The sequence below is a fragment of the Callospermophilus lateralis genome, chromosome 8, assembly GCF_048772815.1.
Source record: "Callospermophilus lateralis isolate mCalLat2 chromosome 8, mCalLat2.hap1, whole genome shotgun sequence".
NCBI classification, from domain to species: domain Eukaryota; kingdom Metazoa; phylum Chordata; class Mammalia; order Rodentia; family Sciuridae; genus Callospermophilus; species Callospermophilus lateralis.
In genome coordinates this window covers 77,771,289-77,794,369 of record NC_135312.1, presented here as the reverse complement: position 1 = coordinate 77,794,369, position 23,081 = coordinate 77,771,289, and the positions used below count along the sequence as shown (strand labels likewise).

The window sequence follows — 23,081 nt, the reverse complement described above, 5'->3', positions numbered from 1 at the left end:
GAGTAAGCAGTATTTCCCTCAGGAAGAAAATCAGTCTCTGAGAATTTCACAATTGCTGGCCAGAAATACTGCATGCTTGAAATGCTACTGAAGGAGCTGGAGGTCATCCTGGTAACACTGCCCCAGTGGAGAAAGTGTTGGCACTTGGCTAATGATTTCCATGCCAGAACCTGTTCCTTCTTGAACCCAGAATGGTTTCTTTTCTCCAACTTCCAGAACTAGAATCAAACATTTCTTTAATAATGTCACATTTAAAAGAATGACTCCCATATGGGTATTATTAGAGGGCTTGGTTATTCATGGAAAATAAACACTATGAAAATACTTCCAAGTTAAAAATGGAGTCACAGAAATGCATTTCATCTCAAGTATGATGTCAATAATTCTCAAACAATCATACATTAAAGTTAGCATGTACTCTGGTAAATTAAAATTTTGCTAATCTTCATAATTGTTTCCCTGTGATATATCACATTTAATTGTCTTTTTTATGATACAGTTACCAGATTAAACATATTCAGATCCCATCAAGCATATCATCGTCTTTATTCTGAGTAACTAACCATAGCTCTCCTGAAGTCAGGAAATGTTACTTGCACCCCAGCCCTGCTATTGAATTCCTTGTAGAAGCTAATGCATGCTCCAAAGTAACACATGAGACTTTTTTCAATGCTGTTTAAAAGGGATAAAAGAGTAGAATTTTAGGCTTGAAGAGGTTATTAGGACGGAGTCTTATTATCACCAAGCTGGAACATGTACATGAAAGAGCATGCTATTTTATCTATATCAACTCTCTTCCTGTGAACTCTAATGATTGAACTCTTTACTGATTAACTAAAAAAGTCTTCCCAAAGGTGCTTTAAGGTCTTCACTTACCATTTTTTTTTTAATCATCTTTCACAACCCTTTCTCCCTTCTCCTGATGAGCATTGAATTTTATCAAACTGTGTACTTCTGAAACCCAACTGTTTATAAATTTTGTATTGTTTTCTTTATTTTATTAGTCATATGATAGAGATATGACTCTCAACTACTGTTAAATGGGGAAAATCATTCAAAATGTTTCATTTTATTAATAGGCGTTAATATTAAGAACTCAGTCTTTCAATGTAAAAAAATCAAACATTTTAAGGAGCATGAATGAATCTCAAATCCTTTTGAAAATTTTACTATTGATTAGCATTAATAATGTGAACAATTAAATTGGTTAAAAACATCAGCAAGGTTTTTTCCCTTTTCTCTTTTTATTATCATTAATTTACTTGGTTCCCACATTAAAGATACTAATCCCACATACTAGACAAAGGCTCTATAAATATACATTGGAGAAAAAGACAGCCTGTTCAACAAATGGTGCTGGGAAAACTGGAAATCCACAGGTAGCAAAATAAAATTCAACCCCTATCTCTCACCAAGAACAAAACTCAACTCAAAGTGGACCCAGGACCTAGGAATTAGACCAGAGACCCTAAGCCTAATAGAAGAAAAATTAGGTCCAAATATGCATCATGTTGGATTAGGCCCTGATTTCTTTAACAAGACTCCTAAAGCACAAGAAATAAAATAAAAAATAAATAAATGGGATGGATTCAAACTAAAAAGCTTCTCAAAAAACATACAATCAGTGAAGTGAAGAGAAAACCTACATTTTGGAAGCAAATCTTTACCACATGAACACCAGATAGAGCATTCATTTCCAGGATATATAAGAAACTCAAAAAGAACAAACAATCCAACCAATAAATGGGCTAAGGAACTTAATAGACACTTCTCAGAATAAGATATGCAGTTGATCAACAAATATATGAAAAATGTTCAACATCTCTAGTAATTAGAGAAATGCAAATCAAAACTACTCTAAGATTTCATCTCACTCCTGTCAGAATGGCAGTTATCAAGAATACAGGCAACAATTAATGTTGGCGAGTATGTGGGGGGAGAAGGCATACTCAAATCCTGCTGGGTGGGACTGAAAAATGGTGCAACCAATCTGAAAGGTACTAAGAAGATTCCTTTAAAAACGTGGAATGGAACCAGTTATCCCACTCTCAGTCTATACCCAAAAGACTTAAAAACAGCATACTACAGTGACACAGTCACATCAATGTTTATAGCAGCACAATTCACAATAGCCAAACTGTGGAACCAAACTAGATGCCCTTCTATAGATGAATGGATAAAGAAACTGTGTATATATACACAATGGAATATTACTCAGCATTAAAAGAGATTAAGAGTATGATATTTTCAGGTAAATGAAAGGAAGTGGAGAATATCATGCTAAGCAAAGTATGCCAATTCCAAAAAAACAAAGGTGAAATGTTTTCCCTGTTAAGTGGATGCTAATCCATAATGGCATCGGGAGAAGAGAGTTCATGGGATGTGTACAGGAACTTTGGATTGGGCAAAGGGAAAGGAGGTGAAAGGAGGGGGTATAAGGGTAGGAAAGATGGTGGAATTCTATGGACATCATTACCCTAGGTACATGTATGATTGCACAAATGGTATGGCCCTACTTTGTGTACAACCAGAGAAGTGAAAAATTGTATTCCATTTGTGTACAATGAATCAAAGAACATTCTGTTGTCGTGTATAACTGATGAGAACAAATAAAAATAAAGATAGTGGAAAAATAGAAATGTTAATTAAAAAGAAAAGCTCAGAGCTATTTTCTCAGAAACTACTGAACACTGTTGTCTTTGAAATTGATTGCATCATAGGAATGCTTTGGAAAGTTGGAAAGGATGAAAACAATTAAAACCAAAAGGCAAAATAAAGCCAGATATCTGTGTATTATAACTAGAGAGATCACTTTTAAATGTCATTTCAAATATCTATTAGAATTTAACTTTATAATTAGGTATCTGGTTTCCCCCTCTAACAGTGGTAGATTTAGTTACAGTTTTTGGCTTTACTCTCTACAGGTTAGATATAACATTGTAAAATTTACCCCAGGTATTATAATGATATGAAGAGCCAAACAAAGACATTTTTTTTTCTTATAGAGTTGTGTGCTTTGTACTGTAATATAGATTTTTTATTGGTAGTATTAAATTTCACTTAGTTTCCTCTATAGTATATTTTAATTTCTACTTAGGATGTGATGATAAAATATAAACTCCTAGCAGTAATTTTGTGATTAAAGGCTATGTAGGAGTTCTGAGTGTAACTGCTTGAGCTAAAATAGTTTTCAGGGTTGTTTACAGATTTTTAGGTGATTAGTTGCCAGAATTTCTCTGGGTAAATAGCCTAACTGCACAAACAACAATGTAAAATAATTAAATTTAGGTAATCCTACAACTGAATTAAAAAACTTGACTCTGATATCTTACAACATTACACATTTTATAAGAAAATATCTAAGAGAACTAGTAAACATTTAAAGTACTAGAGAAGTGTGGAATATGAGTTTTACCTAGTTGGATAGATTATACATTCACATATTTTTGAAAGGTTTTTAACAGGAGTATGCTGTTTTTTGAGGATAATTACTCTCTCTGGGCACTAGAGTAGGGTATTTAATTGACTGACAGAGAAAGACTTTCTTACCAACACTGCACACAGTTAAATATTTGTCAATTTGTTAGCCAAAGAAAGAAAGACTATTGCAAATCCTTAGTATAATGTCTTTCTTGTTTGAATAGATTTTATCTTTGCTTTTCTGGAAAATAATCCTCTGCAAAAAGAGGTAAATAACACCATTATTTCAAATCCTTTATACTATTAATTCTGCTTGGATTTTAATGGTAATTATGTTGACTAAAAACATAATAAAACAGTAAAAAATGTAACACACACATATAAATACAATCTGTTGTGTGTAAATGTTTCAAAAACTATAACTGTTGTGTGTAATATAACTGTTGTGTGTAATATAACTGTTGTGTGTAAATGTTTCATAAACTATCTTGTGCAACAAGATTTATTTCAAATAATTCAAAAATGCTCTTCTCCAATTAGGAATTCATATTATGTATACATTTCTTGAGTGGATTTAGGCAACGTAATCTTGCCCTGCAGTTTTCTTTTATCTCCTCTGTCACCTCATCTCTTCTTAGACTGTAAATATACAAATATTTCCTTCTCTCATCTATCATAAAATTAATTACAATAAAAACAAAACAAACTCTCTTGACTACACCCTCCTCTTTGTTTATTGCACAAGGGATAATATGAATACTTCTTGTAATTCTTTGTTCCACTTTTATGCAGATAAGTAGAGACCATATTTGTAATATGACATATCCTAACACTGTATTTTTCCTTCAATCCATTTCAATAGGATTCTCATCCCCAACATTTTACTAAATCTGATCTCACAAAATGCCAATACCATACCTGTTGCCAAAAGTGAAATTTTAGTATTTCTAATCTTAAGGAAATTTATCTTTCAATACTATTGAACAGAATTTTACCATAATTCTATTAATACTTTGTTTTGACTGCTGCGATATTGTTCACCTTTTTTTTTTTAACCTGCTTTACCAGACATCACTAAGGATTGCATCTGTGATGCGATATAGTTTTAGTCTTTGCATCTTTCTCTTTCCCTATCAGTCATTATTAAGTTTCTCTTTTTTTTTAAATTAATTTTTATTGTTGGTTGTTCAAAACATTACATAGTTCTTGATATATTTAAGTTTCTCTTGTTGGCTTTTATTCTTATGTGATTTCTATATGGATGTTCCAAAGGTAAGCATTGGACTTTCTTCTCCTCCATGTACACACCTGTTGTTTAGATGGCCTTATTCAATCCTGGGATTTATAATATTATTTTATTATGATAACAGCATTTTCTGTAATTTATGTGAGGAATATATAGTATATAATTACTATGGATTGACTCAGAAGTGAATTTCTACACATTTTAATTATAAGCACATATATTGTAATAGACACTATTTATTTAGTCTACAGAACGTCAAAATTTTGGGAAATAGACTCACTACACTTGAATTTTTTATTGTGTTTTACCTGGACATGGAGAAAAAAATAATGCCATACAGTTTTACAGTACTTAAAAATCTACAGGCTAAGTATGGATAAACAGATTGAACACGGATTTTTAGGGCAGTGAGACAACTGTATGTTATGGATACAGGTAATAATGGATATAATAATATGTATCCATTATTTGTTTTAATGAATACATGTCATTATATATTTGCCAAAACCCGTAGACTATGTAACAGGTGATAATGATGCATCAATGTAGATTTACTGGTTGATCAAAAAGTGTATCATGTGATATGCACATGATACATTTTTATTTCAACATTCCTGTTAAAAGCCCAGGAAGTTGTGGGGGGCTTCAAGGGTTCTGTGGAAATACCTTGGATTACCCCCTAATTTGCACTGTGATTATAAACTTCCCTAAAATAAAGTTCCACAAAAAATAAATAAGAAAAAAATCTATAAATGTGTGTACATATGTGATCAAGTATATATACATATATAAACACAGAGACTCATGTATGTAATACATATTAATGTTATGTTAAATGAGACTATGCATATATATGAAGTACATGTAAATACATAAAAAACATCATACACACATGTTCACAATAAATTGTGACACTGTAAATGTATATATGATTAAACCTCATGGCATTTTTTTTTCAGAAAGATAAATATCTGTATTGTTTTAGTGGTTTATAATTTGTTTCTTAGAATGTTTAAGTCTCTTCCTAAGTTCACAGGGCTCTGGGATCACAGTGGGGATTGACCCTGACTTCTTCTGGCATGATTATTTATAATCATATAATTAGCTTTGTCTGCTGGGTATATATCAGTATAATGGGAAATATCTTTAAAAGATTTAAATCTTACAAACAATATTTGCATTGATAACTATGTCAGTTTGGTATTTATTAGTTTTGAAGGCTGAGATAAGGAAGCAGGTTTTTTTTTTTTTGTAGTTAAGTAAGTAATAAAGGCTGTAAGAGAGTGAAATATTAAATTTATTTTGGGACAAAAATTCTTTCAATGTATGATAGTTTAGGAGAAATTCTGGTTGGGCAGTAGTAAATGCTCTTAAAAATTCCTGAACCATGAGATTCTGTACACTGACATTATTTAATTTGATGTTCAAACTGAATACTTTTTTTTTTTTTTTGTACAATAAATTGAACCTAGGAGTGTTCAAATAGAGAGCCACATCTCCAGCCCTTTTGGTTTTTAAGACAAGGTTTTTCTAAGTTGCTTGAGGCCTAATTAAGTTGCTGAGGCTGGTTTTAAACTTTTAATCCTTCTGCCTCAGATTTCCAAACTGCTACTATTAACAGTTGTGCACTACCTGCCCAACAAATTGAACACTTTTTATTTTATTTTTTTTAATTTAGGGACTTGTCTTTTTTAAAAAATGGCATTTTGCCTGAATCATTGAGTAGATACATCCCTCACCAGTGACATTAGTCACTTCTAAACTGGCTAAAAGATATACATAGCATCACTGTGAAGGTAATTTAACCCTTTTCACTTTTAAATTCAAGTGAACCTTTAACCATTTATCACATTCTACTACAATATGTCTAGCTATGTAAATATCCCTTCCAGTAGTCAATTTATACATCGATACATTTCTGAGATTTAAAATGAAAAAGATTAGCTGGCATAATGCTTTAGCACAAAACACTAATGATATCACCCACCAGAATAAAAGAAAATGCATGTAATAAAGGTAATAACATCAGGAACAGATTTCGTTATTTTCTGGGGGGAGGTGGAATTCCAGAGATTGAACTCAGGTGCACTCTGCCACTGAGCCACATCCCCAGCCCTACTTTACAATTTAGAGACAGGGTCTTACAGAGTTGCTTAATGTTTTGCTTCTGCTGAGGCTGGTTTATGAATTCATGATCCTTCTGTCTCGGCCTCCCCAATTGATGGCATTACAGGCATGCTCTCCTGCGCCAGGCCAGAATTCTTAATGGTTGAATTTTTCCACATTTATTGAATCTTAAAAGTGCCAAAGATGGTACTGAGATTAAAAAGAACTTCCTTATAGGGATTTAAATTGCAAAATATAGGCAGCCTATTGACTGTATAATTACAAGAAAATTCCAATTTAAGATTTAAAAAATGTATGTTTTTTTATATGAAGAACTTATAATTTTTCTACATAATTGAGGGTCACTGACAAGTACTACTCCATTCCATAAAGTGTGGGTAGTTTCTCACATGATGTAAATTTGATTGAAAGATGGTAGTGTGGAAAAATATTCTTTATTTCCAGAGAAGTTCAGGAGGTGAAAGGATGAAATCTCCAGTTATTTTATTAGATGTTACTAAGAATCTATTACCGTCATCTACTCACCAATACTGTCTATCCTCTCCAGCCAGCCAAGTCACTTCTTTGTCTCCAGGTTACAAAAATCTGCTCCCCAAACTGGAAGGTGTTCTCTGCCACAATGTAAGGACCCAAATCCCTGCCCACTCCACATGCCACATTCTCAAGCATCCCCCAAGAACTTTTAAGAAATTTATATTGTGACATTTCCTGTTTAAAGCCTTGGTAAGAAACCTTTTGTTACTCTATGTAAATTATTATCAATTCAATTGCATGAGATGTTAAAACTACTATTGATTTTACCAAATTAAAAGGCTATTAATGTGGTCTATTCCAACAGTAGCTTGTAATTACTATAAATGGTTCTTCTACAGATAAATAAATACTGATAAAAAATAAACAAAGGAATATGTTGCAAAATTAGCTTCCTTACTGAAATGAAACAGGTTATACTGATCAGTAAGTAGAATAGTAAGACCTAAAATGTTTGTCCTTTACAAGATTGTAGGCTGAGACACATCCATAGTATTTGTAAGGAAAAGGAAATACACATTTATTTAAATGCCAGTAGAATTTTGTTTTGAAAAGAAATAATACTTTGAATCCATCCTAGGACATCTAAGCCTGCAACCTTAAGTAAGGAGAAAGTCACTAAAGCTAATAAATCAAGTGTAAAACTTTTAAGTATCAAACATATCTTTATGACTATTGCAGTCTTTGGTGATTAATCAGCTATTTGAGATTTAAAGAGGTTAACTAATGCTGGTTTAAATAATGTCTTAAATCATAATGGGAATGTATGTTTCCATTTGGTTCTATAACAATAAACCAATTATAAAAAAAAGATTTATTACGAATTTTTGATATTTTTTTAAAAGAGAGACTTAAATTGTATTGGGCTGAATGCCATTTGTAATGTGAATTTTATAATTTGAAAGATTTTTATATTTTGGTCATATTTAATGAACTCAGGAGTAGCTGAGATGTGCCTAGAATATCCTTATTTATTTTTCCTCCTGAATAATTGCTACTTGAGATCTAAAACAACAACAAAATTTTGCCTTTTTCTACTGATGAAGCATAAACCCTTTTATCAAGTGGATCACTAAAAGTTAAGTTTACTTAAGTCATTGTTCTGGGAATTTAAGAAATCTGGTTTTCTTATTTCCTCTTTGTCAGAATGTTGCAGATATAAAACCTAGAATAACTACAGTTGTTTTCTGCCATACAAAAGTTAATCTGAGAGGGATTGAACCAGGAAAACCTGAAGACTCTAATTATATTTCCGTCGAAGCCAAAATAAACTCTTGACATTTTCAGTCATGTAAGACAATAACTGTCCTAAAGTCTTTGGCCAGTTTGAGTCAGGGCTGTACTTACTTGAGAGTGAAGTATCTAACAAATAGCAGGAATGGGGCTGCAAGTAACATGCTAGAATTCCTTTATAGTAAGGGATGTGAGAAAGAATTGTCTAGTTCTCTATTACATGAGAAGCTGGAAATCTTTGATTTATAAATTGTGCAACAGTTGGTCCAAATGTGAATTACATCACTTTAAACTTCAGAACATATGCTAATAATAAATTGTGAACATAGTATTAGGCAATGGACAAAAAAAAAATGTAGATCGATGAATTCTATAGTTAACAAAGAAGAAAATTTGTTTTGTTACTTACCTGTGAAAGCAGATAGACTAGAAAATACTCCAAGAATGGCTCTTCCATCTGTGGTCTGTGATATTAGTATATCAAGTTTAATTTTCACAAACTCTATTGGTTGAAAAAGTTGAATTACTTACAATAGGTCTAAGTGAGGGCTATCAAAAGTAGAGATGAGAAACATAGTAAAAGAAATTGGAAATGTAAAGATTCACAATATGGACATGAAACCAAATTGAGAATTAAAGGAAGGCCAGTATAAACATTTATCTCCCTAAAGTCCATCATTTAAATTGGCTTCTGTTAATATATGATATATATAGTCTCCAAAACATGCCTTAACATATATAAATGTTTCACAATAAAGATGGAAAGATGGAATTAAGCTATAATTAAAAGACTATTAAATTTTACTTACTTATTTTTGGAGTATTGGGAATTGCAACCAGTGGTGGGTGCTATACAACTGAGCTAAAGTCCCATTTAGCTTTTTTTTTTTTCTTTTTTGTGACAGGGTAATGCTAAGTAGCCAAGTCAACTTAAAGTCCTTAAAACTTCTGATGCTATTGCAGAAGTCCTCAAATATTTTGATCTTCCTGACTCAGCCTCTCTAGTACATATAAAATTATTAAAAAAAAACTTTCATTAATTTATCCTGACTTTCAAATTATTTAAAATTTAAGCATTAAAGGGTTTCCAAATGTATTTAGCTAACATTCTTTTTATTCATTTAAATCCAGCATTATTATTCAAAATGGTTTATGAATTTTGAATTCATGAATGAAATTTATGAATCCTCATTAAATCATTATTAATGAACATAAAAAAATGACTAAGTCTTATATCTTTTCTTCAGTCATTTTTAATTTTATGAGTTCCCATTTACAAGTGTTAAAAATGGACAGGAATGACTTTACCTCTTAAGTAATACTTTATATTAATTAAAGATATTTTGATTCAATATATATGGCAATAAGTCTCCATATATTTTATCTATTAGTTTTTGGATTCTTCAATGGGGATGTAGCATTAACAATCACTCCCTATAAAACACATGACTATTTTGATGGTTTTACAAATTTTTGCTCAATTGCAAATTCTAAACAACGAAAAAATAACAATTAGAGAACACTGATTTAACTTCCATCTTTAAAGAATTTTCCATATTCTTGTGAAAGAGAATATTAAAAATATGACCTTGCTATAACAATCCACTTTGTTAATACCATAGAAGATTGATGGGAGCAAGAAATTGTTATCACTTATTGAGGAATTTTATAGTCAACTCCACAAATCATTAGGAAATGTTCTAGGCAAAAAAATCAAAAACAAAATATCATAGTTATCCTTAAGTTTTTTTTTCACTATTTTGATGTTGTGTAGCTTAGTCTTAACCAAAATGTTTTCCACTTATCCTCCCCTCAAATTACTTAAAGTACACATTAAACAGTACAATAGCAATGATCAAAGAGCACAAACTATTTTGAAGAACAGAAAAAATCTCTAGCACACAGAGAGAGATCTCATAGTATAGAGCAGATTCCTTTGGAGCTATTGCTCAATTAGCTTATAAATCATTATGAAGTTTTCTCTTTCCTCTTTGGCGGGGCATCTACTCTGTTTGCAGTCTCCACTCCATTTTCTGTTCCTTTTCTAGAAGACCGGCCTTTAATCATGGTTTTTTTCTTCTTCAGACTCGAGGCCTGAAGATGAGAATCCTCTAGCCACCTCTGAAGCCAGACTGTCAGTAAGGTCCATGTTATATATGCTTGGATGGTGCAACTGGACGACAGAACAGCGATTTCCGCGGCCAACACGTTGACGTTTCCACTGATGGAATCCGTATCCCCATCCCGGGAATGGGATACAACCAAGTGTAGCCCAACAGTGACTAATGAAACAACTAAAGTCGTGAGTCGCCCCAGGACAAACACGATGGTCCACAGAGAAACCCCCTTCTGGTACTTTTCATCACTAAAATAGAACACGTCGCACAGGTGGGAAATCAATTCAACGAAATAATGCAGCACCAAAAGAAGTAGTCCCAGGTGATTCAAGTACAAGAGATAGGCTCCAGTGATGTGAAAGAGGTGAAGACCAATGTAGATGAGTTGACTAGGGATATCTTGTTTTCGGATTCTCTGGAAGTAGAGTTCCGGAAAACCATGAAACCAGTAAGCCAACTGTGAGATGTAGAAAAACTTCATTTGAAACGTCATCATGGTGTGGGAATGAGTCCTCCACAGGAGAGTGGGGTCTGACAGGCAGTTTTCCGACATGAGGATGATCGTGCCCCAGATACAGGAGACAACGTAGAATACACTAAACTGGCCAGACTCATTGAATTTGTTCTGTTTGGCTTTGGTGAACTGCATCCTCCTGCTGATTTTATCCAGGACGTACTCCTGGATCGTGGCGTGAATGATGATCACCACCAGCATGTAGAAGAAGACCGTGGCCAAATCTTTGACCCCGTAATGATACAGCGTCTTGGATCCCGCAGCCAGTTCTTCCGCAGGGACCACAACGCTGTGCTGAAGAGTGAGGAAAACGATCGACACTTCGGCCGTTCCCTCGAACATGAGCCCCAGCACGAAGAACATCCCCACGCAGGAGACGAGGTCCGCATGATTCTGCAGGATGAATTCTTGGCTCAGCACCGGGGGGTTCTTGGTGCCCTTCTTACGGAGCCCCATGGCGGCGCTTCCCGGATACTCACCGCCGAGCCGCAGCTGCCTCCCTCTGGCTGCTCCCTCACCACGCCGCTGCCGCAGCTCCGGGGGCTCCACTCCCCATGCCGGAGCCACCAGCCCAGGGTCGTAGCGACTGCCCGGAAAAAAAAAATAAAATAAATAAATCAAAGGCTGTGGGGCCCCCGAGCGGGTCCGAGCATGCGCACCAGGGGTACGGCAGAGGCAGGGAAGGAAATCGAGCGCCGCGCCCCTACCCGGCGCCAGGCCCCGGCGGAGAGCGAGGATCTTCCTCGCGGATCGCAGCTCTTCACGTCCACTGCCTCCGCCCAGAGGCACCTCGGAGCTTTTCTTCAGGGACATCCTCGTTATAAATGCGACAGCACGGATAGAGCTCTAGTTGTGTTTTCTCAGGTTGTAAATCACAACCACAGTGTCGTTGTCGTCGTCATCATCGTCTTTATCATCAGTCCTCCTCCTCCTCATCGTCACCTCTCTGCCAACTCTCATCGTGCTGACTGTTTACCAGATGTCATTCCACGCACTTTGTTTTTACTTACAAATTTAACCTTCCTAGAAAGCACGCAAAGTAGATATTGATAGAATCCCCGCCCCCCATCACCACCACTTTTGTTTGTTTGTTTGTTTTTGTTTTTGAAGGACAGGAAACTGAAAGCACAGGGAAGTTAAGCCATTCACAGGCTGACCATCACATATTCACAGCCAACATTTAAATCCAGTCTGGCTCTCCAGAAATGTACTTCTCACTACTGTGCTTTTAAAATCAGTCATATCTGGAAATATTAGATCAACAGCAAAACATGTAAGAAATAGCTCTATTAGCATTAATAATAATTTGGCCAAGTTAGTGATTTTGAAAAACCCGGTGGCAGCTGGAAGCAGGGTGGTATTTACCAATTCATGGAAAGGTCTTTTGGCCACAAACATCAAAACCAAATTTCTTCAATCTCGTGTTTCATCTGTATGTTTTTTCGTATATTTAGTTTTGCTAAAATTTACATTTCAAAAAAAAAAAAAAGCTACTTTCGTAAGTGCTGGTAACTTTCTCAACTCAAATTTCACATTTGTCTTCAAATCTCTCTTTTAATGGTGAGTGATTTAGCGTTTCTTTGGTGTCTCATGAGATCACAGTTATTAATGATGAGTTAATATTTGAAGTTTGGAATACACATTTCAGGAGAAAAGGTGCTATGAGACTAAAAGAATAAAGCCAGTTTATATTTAGTCTACCCAATTGCCTTTTATCATTGTCTTTCTGTAAGTGGTAAACCGATAAAAGATACTACCCAGATTATGTAATTACTTTTATGATATGGAACAGAATAGTCTGATCAATAAACAGTGTGCCTGCATTCCCTAGAATAGCCAAAAAGGAGCACATGAAATTTGCTCTGGGAAGTATTCCTCAGTTAAAGAAAATACCAGTATATTTTTCTATAGCAAGTATTCCCTATTTTTGAAGTATTTCTCACGGGATATTTTCACTTTTTTTAAGGGTCCATTACACAGTTTTTTCTTTAGTTATCCAAGTTTTAACCTCAATTATTGGCTCTGACATCTCCAGTATAAATTTAAAAAACCTTTAAGGTTAACTAAATTACTGAAATATTATAAACAGAGGTGAGCACTTTACTACTGAGCCAAAAAAAAAAAAAAATCAAACTTATTGAAAGCAATCTGTAGGAAGCAATCTAAAATAAGAGCAGTGTCTTGTAGGAATATCAAGAACTCTACTGGAAAAAGTAACTATTTACCTGTTTCAGACTAATGATAACTTAAATGTAGAGTCAGTCTGTCTTTGTATAAGCATAAACATGATGACTGGTCATTTGGTGGCAAACAAACTAAACATAAAAAAACACTTGTGCAATTGGGGCTCAGTGGCACATGCCTGTAATTCCAGGGGCTCAGGAGACTGAGTCAGGAGGATGTTGAGTTCCAAGCCATCCTCAGCAACAGTAAGGTGCTAAGCAATTCAGTAAGGACTTGTCTCTAGATAAAATACAAAAATGGGGCTGTGAATGTGGCTTAGTGGTGGAGTGCCCCTTCGTTCAATCCCTGGTTAACCCCCCAACACACACACACACCAAAAAAAAAAAAAAAAAAAAAATGCTTGTACAATTTCTGAATTTAGACTTTGTTTATATTTATTTTTGTTACTAGTTGATAGACTTCCTCACCATACCTGTGCCAATATCATTGATATTTTTACTGCTAAGGAAGAAGAGTACATATCAAAATGAAGCCAACAAATATTTATGCAATGATATAAGGTGTTATTTTATTATTAAAAGAAGAAAAGCATTTATGGAAAGTTTTAAATTGCCAATTGGCTTAATAATAAGTAAAAAATAAATATTTCCCACTGTGCCCCCATTCCTTACTTGTATTTCAAAAAGCACTTCTTTCATCATATTATCTTTCACTTCTTTGAGCTTGTAACATAAAAAGATTCTCTGTATTCTGAATTTTAAAAAAATATTTAATTTTAGTTGTAGATGGACACAATACCTTTATTTTTATGTGGTGCTGAGGATTGAATCTAGTGTCCCACATGTACAAGATGAGCACTTTACTACTGAGCCACAACCCAGTCTTGTAATATGAATTTTTAAATTTAAATTTTAAAGTAGATGTAGTCATTATTTGAATTTTAGATGTATTTTTCACACAAATATAATCATAAAAATATAAACTGTCAAATTTCTAAAATTATTGGACTCTAAAGGTACTTTGGTGATATTATATAATATTATGCTTGACATCAGTGGTTTTATTAGCATTTTATTTGACAATGAATAAAATGTGTATAATAGTAATTTTAAAAATTATGATGGCACTATGATTATTATATCATTTAATGTACTTGGGCAATATTCCTCCTTTATACATGGCCCTGTGCCTATAGTACACATAATTATTACAATTCATGTGTTGATTTATATGTTTATACATTCGTCTATGAGGGAGTAACTGAACTTCTACTCCTTTGTAACTAATCTTAAAATTAAACAAAATTTATGAAACTACTTTTGTGTCTGATATTGCAAGACACACAGAATAAAAATTTCTCCTAGAGAGAAGGGAGACAAGGGAGACAAGTTTTGTCTCCCTTTTCCACAAATGTCCTAGTTTTCTGCCTGCAAGCATTTTCCAGACCATTGTGCAAGGAGACAAAATCTAAAAGATCCAGGATATCTTGCTAATTTGAGAGACAGTACTTAGGAGAAGCTGAGGCACCAAAATTTGCTAGCAAAGCATTTCTGCAGAGAGAGGTAATAAATGAGCACCCAAAATTTACATAAATCATCCTTAGAATCTAATACTAATATTAAGCCTTGTATGCAAAGTGATAAAATACATGCCACCCTCACAGAATAATAGAAAAATTGTACATTAAAATTTCCCAAGATTTAACAGATAACTAGGGGACTTTCAATGTTGGAATAGCTAAGCATTTTCATTGAATGCTTGTAGTATTCTTTGGAGACAAGAAAAATTAGAGTTTTAAGTAAAGGTAAACTTTCGCTAGAAAAAAAAAACACTAATATTTCTCCGAAGTTTATAAGAAGACTTAAAAAGATCAAGGTACTCCATTAGGAACTTAACCGCCTTCCAAAATATCCATCCCTCAACACTGGGGAATTTACATTGTCTAATATCTATCTAGTATAGAAGTAACAAACAAATGTTGTAGTGAGCTGGTACTGTCTACTAGAATGTCAACATAGCCTCTTCATGTGGTGGTGACATCACCATAGTACATAGCTGAAGTCTCCAAGAATGAGCTCTAAAATGAACAAGACAGAAATTCATAGTAGTTGATGACCTAGCATTAGAAGTCATGTATAACTTTCATTGTCAAAGCAAGTGTGAACCTGTTTGCTTTCAAGAAGGGATGGAGGTGAGTATGAAATGAAAGGTGGGTATCATAGATATCACCTGCTAATGAGATGTCCTCTGAGTATTTGTGACTGAAGTTTTGAACAGCCATATCTATTCCCTTGTCAACACATTTGTTTCTTCCTTCATAATAGCCATGATTTCTTCCTAGTTGGCAGGGTGGGGGGAAGCAATAGTTTCAAGCAAATATAACATCAGGCTCAGGCTTATAATGCAGAAATTTGAAAGCTAAATTAGATCCAAGCTGAAGTGGAGATCTTTGGGTCCTTTGTTATACTTTATCTTGTTCTGAAGATCTGTGAACATAAGAAAAAAAGATTCTATAAACATTGATGTGACTGTGTCCCTGTAGTATGCTGTTTTTATGTCCTTTGGGTATAGTCTGAGAAGAGGAATAGCTGGATCAAATGGTGGTTCCATTCCCAGCTTTCCAATGAATCTCCATACTGTTTTCCATATTGGCTGCACTGATATAAGGCGGGTGACTCAAAGTGGGATAGGGAGGGAGAGCATGGGTGAAAATTACCTCTAGATAGGGATTAGGGGTGGGAGGAAAAGGGAGGGAGAAAAGGAATAGCAAGGATAGTGGAAGGAGATGGTCATCATTATACAAAATTCATGTATGGAGATGTGAACTTGGTGTCAATATACCATATATACAAACAGAGATTTGATAAATTGTGGTATAAAGGTGTATTAAGAATCATAATGCAAAAAAATTATGAATGTTATGCGCTCCACTATTGTCATGTATGTAAGAAATTTAAAAATAAAGAAATAAGGATTCTAGTCTTCACACCCACAAAGGCAAGAAAAATTCAATGGTTTAACTAATTCAGGAGTGGGTTAATGGATGCACACAGCATTCTATGATCAATAATGATTATGGAATCTATGCAAATAATGTCTATAGATCTTTGATAGGAATTGAATCTTTTTCTGTGAGAAATGGTGCAATTGTTTTTTCAAAAGCATGAGTTAAATAATATAAATTGATTTGTTGTTGGGTGTGATAAAAATGATAGGCCAAATAAGTCAAATAATGTTAATTTTTGTGATATAATAGTCACCAATCATAGTACTCATTATGAAATATTTACTATGTATTAGCACTTTAAGGTACTACTATTCCATCAAGAAATTTACAGTGGAAGCAATAGAAGAATGGAGGAACTAATTTCTGACTGTCCTGTACAGAGAATTGCCACACACAGAACAAATCATTTTAAAAATGTTTTATTGATTTTATTATGAAAAATATTGATTTAAAGCATTAATGGAAGTCCCACTATAATTTATATACCATATTTCAAATAATTGTTATTTTTTCTTTCCATTAGCTATGTCATGTAATTATTTTATATCTGTATTTTATATTTTTTGATATCTGTATTTTATACAAATAGCTTAGCTAAAAGTGTTCTTTTAAATAACTTATTAGCCCTTTTAATTTTTAAAAGACATAAAATGTCATTGCTTCTGATTTTATTAATAATAGCAAAGTGTAGTGTGAGCATCATAATATAGTCATATCATCTTTTAATATTTTTCTATCTCAAAATAAATAAATATAAATATGTCTATATCTACAATACCAAGGTCTAGTAATTTGAGATTGAATTTTTCAAGTAATTGTGTTGAACATTCAAATTCTAAAAGTCAAAAATATTTAAAGAAGCAAGATATACTAGAGAAACTAATTCAAAATATTAAAGCCACATCTCTTCAAATCAACATTTACAAATAATTAGCAATCATAATTGACTGAGATAGTCAATTTATCTACATTAAACAAAAATATAATACAATTTAGCTTGTAAAAGAAATTAAAAAGTCCCATGGGTTTTGCCTTGATTTAATCTGTCTTAACCATTCAACTAAATAGATATTTGTTATACTTAAGTAATTTCTTATGATTAATAAGACATATTAAAACATAGGCTTTAGGGAAAACTATGTAATATGCTTAATATTCAATGGAATAAGGAAGAGTGAACAAATTCTGCATTTACAAATTCTAGAATGCCTTTTTACCAATGTATTCATTACTAACCTAAAAGTAAAAATGCTATAAGGCATTATCTAAGTATAAACTCCTGGAATAGTTTAATATCATCAGTCTACCACTAAAACATAAGAATTGCTAAAAATTAATATTAATATCAGTATTTATTTGTTTTTTCAAATATCCCCTGCTATTATTCACCCCCCCCCAAAAAAAAAAACCCACAACTATATTCACCCTCATGTAGCTTACATCATAAATAGAGAATATAAACACATATACTATACATGCTTTCAAATAGCTGATGAAAAATCTAGGAATAAATATGGATGAAAAGAAAGAACATGAGTAAAATGACTGTTTAAGACAGTATAGGCAGGAAAAGTTTTTATGAAGAGGTTATATTTGAACAAAGCTCTCCATGAAGTTGGAGAAAAGCACATTAATATCTAGAATGCTCTAGGACATACAGAGTCCCAGTGCTGAAGTAATAGCAAGAATGATTTCATGAACTGTAAAGAAGCCAGGAGAGTAGCAAAGGAGAGTGATGTCAGAAGGAAAAGGGTTTAAGTGAGATTTTTTTTCCATTTTGGTGCTAGGGATTGAACCCAGGAGGATTTAATCAGTAAGCCAAATCGCCAGCCCATTTATGTATTTATTTATTTATCTTTCTTGAGGCAGGTTCTCACTAAGTTGCTTAGGGCCTCACTGGTTGCTGAGGCTGGCTTTGTGAATCCTGCCTCAGCCTCCAGAGCTGCTGGGATTACAGGTGTGTTCCACCACATCCTGCAATAGGGGGCATATGTTTTAAGACATTTAATGCCATAGTTAAAGAATTTTAAGTTTGATCCGAGATTGATAGGAAGACATTGGATGTTTTATGCATCATTTATATGAATTACTTGGCTTTTGCTCTATAAGGTATACAATAAGTCTATTTCATAAACTGTAATTTGTAAAAATGACTTATATTTCCTGATTCTAATATGACCTTTTCTCCTTTTTTTTGAAGCATATACTTAATTTCATATGTTACCTGTGAAGTGAAGTAACTCAACTAGTGAGGAACACTCTGATCCTCTTTATTCATTTTGGTTGTATAATGTAGCTCACATGGACAATGCTGATAAAGGCATTTCATTTATTTTTGTCTACCACACACATTTGGAGAGAAGCAAAGATTCAAGGAGAGGCATTCTAATAGTAGGAAACAACTTGTGTGAATCTTTGGAAATTTAAAAGCATTTCAATGTGGCTAAAGCAAGACGCAGTCCTGAGAAAATAGTCATTAATATCAATAACAAGTTATAAATAAATATTTAATAATAGTCTAGAAATTATTTGCAAAATTCCAAGTATCTTCTATATTTTTAACCTAGATTCCAAAACACAGAAAAATAAAGAGCATTTTTCCAGATTGAGTGTGTTCTACAATAGAGGAAGTTTGTAATTATCTGTAAATTAAAAAAAAGAAATTAGATGTTTCATCTTCAAAAACTTGGAAGTCTTATTTTACTTCAGTACCAGGTATACATCTTAAACAATTCAAACATCCATATTCCAATTTGTAATCAAATAATTGATTTGATTATATGCACTGTTGTTTGAGTTGCATACATATCTGGTAAGTTTTTCAAACTTGTCTTCTATTATGTGGGAACAAAATCACATAGGTGATAAAAAATAACCTGTGTGTGATGAAAATAGCTTGCATTAATGGGATTAAAAAATTGAAAATAAAGTGTTCCCTACTATATGTACTACATGTACTATAATCTGCTGTCAACTATATGCATCATAATGCATTATAACCTTTCCATTGAAAAATATATAAAATTGGGCTGGGGATGTGGCTCAAGCAGTAGCGCGCTCACCTGGCATGCGTGCGGCCTGGATTTGATCCTCAGCACACATACAAACAAAGATGTTGGGTCCGCCGAAAACTAAAAAATAAAAAAATTAAAAATTAAAAAAAAAGATATTTCTTAAAAAAAAGAAAATATATAAAATCTAGCAGTTTAGACCATATAAACATCTGTGTCCATTATAAAAATTGCTTTCATAAGCTAATATACTTTGAACAAGGTATACAACTATTATGATATTTTTCAATATGTTTAAGAATAAAATACAGATAAAACAGGTAAAGTACATTTAAAAAAATATTATTTTGTTTCTTTTGAGATAGAGCTCATCCTATTTTCCAGATTGACTTTGAACTCAAAATCCTCCTTCCTCAGCCTCCCATGTAGCATGGATTACATTGTACACCATCATGCACAACCTAAAGCACTAATTTATTTTGTGAGTTAAAAATAATTGAAGATTTTTAAAGGAATGACTTAACAGAAGAAGTGCTTACCTGAAAGTCTGGATAAGATTGTCACACTTTTTATCTAAGGAAATGGATTGAAGACTTTGAGTTCAAATATGTCCCTAAAATTTGTGTGTATAGGTTGGTCATTTGATACCTATACAATATAATGAACAAAAAAGCTTGATTTTATCTATATTGATTAATTTATTGAACAAACATTTGTTAAGGGTGCCTTTGGTATTATATACATCTTTTCTCTTGCATGATTATGAAAATGTCCCTGGCACTAGGTGACATGGATATGTTCCAAGTTTCTGGTTAGAATAGAGAGAATTAAAAACAGTTTTAAAAAATAATACAAAAGTAAAGTTTGAGGCATGAACTAGGAAAGAAGTCTATCTTAAATATATTGGTTTTCTGAACAATCAATTGTTGATCTTCATAATTGATAAGTCATTTTATGTCTCCCCATAGATTCATGCTGTTGATTATAATTATTTTTTGTTTGAACCTATATATAGAAGGAAAAAGACAAACATCTTAAAAACTAAAGTGTGAACATGTTGGCAAGGGCAAAGGAGACTGTGCACCATTCCATTTATTTCTGGCAAGAAAAATGAATTTAATGTCCCTAACATAACACCTTTCTCACAAATTCCCTTTCATAGAATGCATCTATCATTGGATGCCACTTTTGTGGCCATCATGATTTGTATTCCTACTGGCAACTTTTCTATTTTACAGGCCCTAAAATAGGTTCAGAGATAACCTACAATTGTTGGTGAACAACACTCTGTATTTCCTGTAATCATTTCCTTGGCTCACAAACTTGCTGTTATTGTCTCCTGCTATTTGCTGCTAAGGTTATTAATGATGTTAAAAAATGTCCAGAAAGAGAATCAGACTTTTTATAAGATCTGCTAATTTACAAATAAAAAGAATTACATCTGTAAAAGCAAAACAGATATGTTACCATACGGACCAGAAGGCCAAGAAAAATTCTTTATATTGTCTCCGTTAATAAACAGACCTACAATTCACAAATAATTTAATGGAAGGTGTTCTAATTTGGTGCAATATTCTTTTGTGGCTTTTGTTCTCAAATAATTTATGCTTTTCTAAAGTAATAAGCAAATGTAAAATTATTTCTAGAAACATAACTGCAAGCTCTTTTTTTCAATGCTCATTCATCATCTACCAATGTATTCTTACTTAAGAGCTAGCTTGATTGTCACATAACTTAGGATTAAAAAACTGGTCCCATCAAATATTTTATTTTGGAAATAAATTATTTTTTGAAGTAGAATAAATATGCTTTCAATAAATAACTGAGTGCTAAGTTAATATTCCTAAGGTATATTATGATAGTGATGTGCTTAAGATTATAAAATTTGAGTCAATTAATATTAAACAATATTTCAAAGAATAGTATCAACAAGTACAGCAGTTTAGACACTCACAATAGGATAACAGTAGGATTTCAATTAAGTGAAGAACAACAATAGTCAGAAGTGTAATTATAGATGGGCTATGTTAAAGTTGCTGAATAAAAACAAAAATTTTGTATGAGTTAAGATGGAAAATATGATAATTGAATTATAAGAAAAAGTGATTATGTTTACATTATTCAAAATTTTTTAGAGTTACAGAACATATTATTATTTTTATAATTACACACTATCAACACATTTATATTTATATAGGTATAGACATACATATCTGAGTTACAAGCCCTTTATCAGAATTTGCAAATATTTCCTCTTTGTCTATGGTATGTCTTATTATTCTTTATACAGTATCTTTGAGGATTCATTTTTAACTTCAATAAAATTTAAATTATCACTTTTTCATTCATACATCATGCTATTGGTTTTGAATATAAAAACTCATCAACATACTGATGTTTATACAGATTTTCTCCTGTTTTCTTCTAGAAATCTTATACTTTTGTGCTTAACATTTAGGTCATAAATTTATTTTGAATTGTATTTTGTGAAACACATAAAGCCTGTGTCTAGATTTATTTATTTTTATGCACATAGATGTTCAAATGTTCCAGTACAAATGTTGAAAACATAGTTCTTTTTCCAATAAATTACATCTGCATTTGTCAAAAATCATGTTATGCAGGTTTGTTTCCTGGGCTCTTAATTCCAATCCATTCATCAGTGTGTCTATTATTTACCCATTGCCATGATTTCTAGTTATTATATATTTATAGTAATTCTTAAAATTAAATAATGTTGCCAAGAGCATTAATACATATGGGTAGTTCTAGGTATTTAAAAGGCTGTGGCAGGAAGATTCCAAGTCAGAGGCCAAGCTTGGCAACATAATGAGACCCTGTTTTAAATTGTTAGTATTCTTATTTTTAAAGCAAAAATATTAAAATGGGTTAATCTTAAGTTTTTCTTTCTCTAGATGGGTAATCATATTAAATCCCCTCTAAGTGTTGAATTTGTACAGTCAGTGACTTCAAAGCAGCACATAGCATTGAGACTTTGTTTTTAATATCATCTATGAAGAAGAATCAGTACTTTGAGGGTAAGTGGATGATTCTGTGGCTGGTGCAAAAAAAAATATGCAAGATGAATTTGGAACACCTTTTCCACAAACTTATGTAATTCCCTTTAGAGAAATACATCATAATTCTTTTTTTTTTTTTTTAAGGACTGTTGGCTTTAAAAAGTGACTTTCTTCCAAAGAATATGTGAACAGGAAAGAAAGAGTGGCTTTTACATTGGAGAAACTTAGCAAATCCTACCTTGTCCAGGTAGGTCTATATGAACATTTTAAGTGATATGACATATAGATCATATGTATCCTTGTAATAATGTGATGAAAATGGCAATTTGCCTCCATGGCTTTCTTCTCACAAAGTCATGAATTCCCCATCTAATGAAAGGAAAACTTCAGATTGTTTGACTCATTTTAATATTTTTGCCTTAAAAACAAGAATATTAACATTTTTAAAAAGTGGTGCCTTTTGCCTAGTGTGAAAGAACTAAGTATTCTTATGATATATTATTAAAGTGAACTCTATTATATGGCAGCTTTTTCTTTTTCATAATAAAGTTAAATAATATTTTAGTTTACTGGAATTTTGGTTTGAAGTTACATAGTTATACCTGGGGTGACTAAATTCCAGGATATAATCTGAATCCACACCATGGCCAATTTTTGTACTGACTTTGAGC

The 23,081-nt window shown here is 32.8% G+C and overlaps 1 protein-coding gene across 1 annotated transcript; it reads right to left on the bottom strand.

The window, feature by feature from the left end:
• Positions 1–10,525: 10,525 nt before the first annotated feature.
• On the bottom strand, positions 10,526–11,644 carry Tram1l1 (translocation associated membrane protein 1 like 1). Its single transcript, XM_076865154.2, has one exon. It carries the CDS (start codon positions 11,642–11,644, stop codon positions 10,526–10,528), a length of 1,119 nt encoding a protein of 372 aa, XP_076721269.2.
• Positions 11,645–23,081: the final 11,437 nt, after the last annotated feature.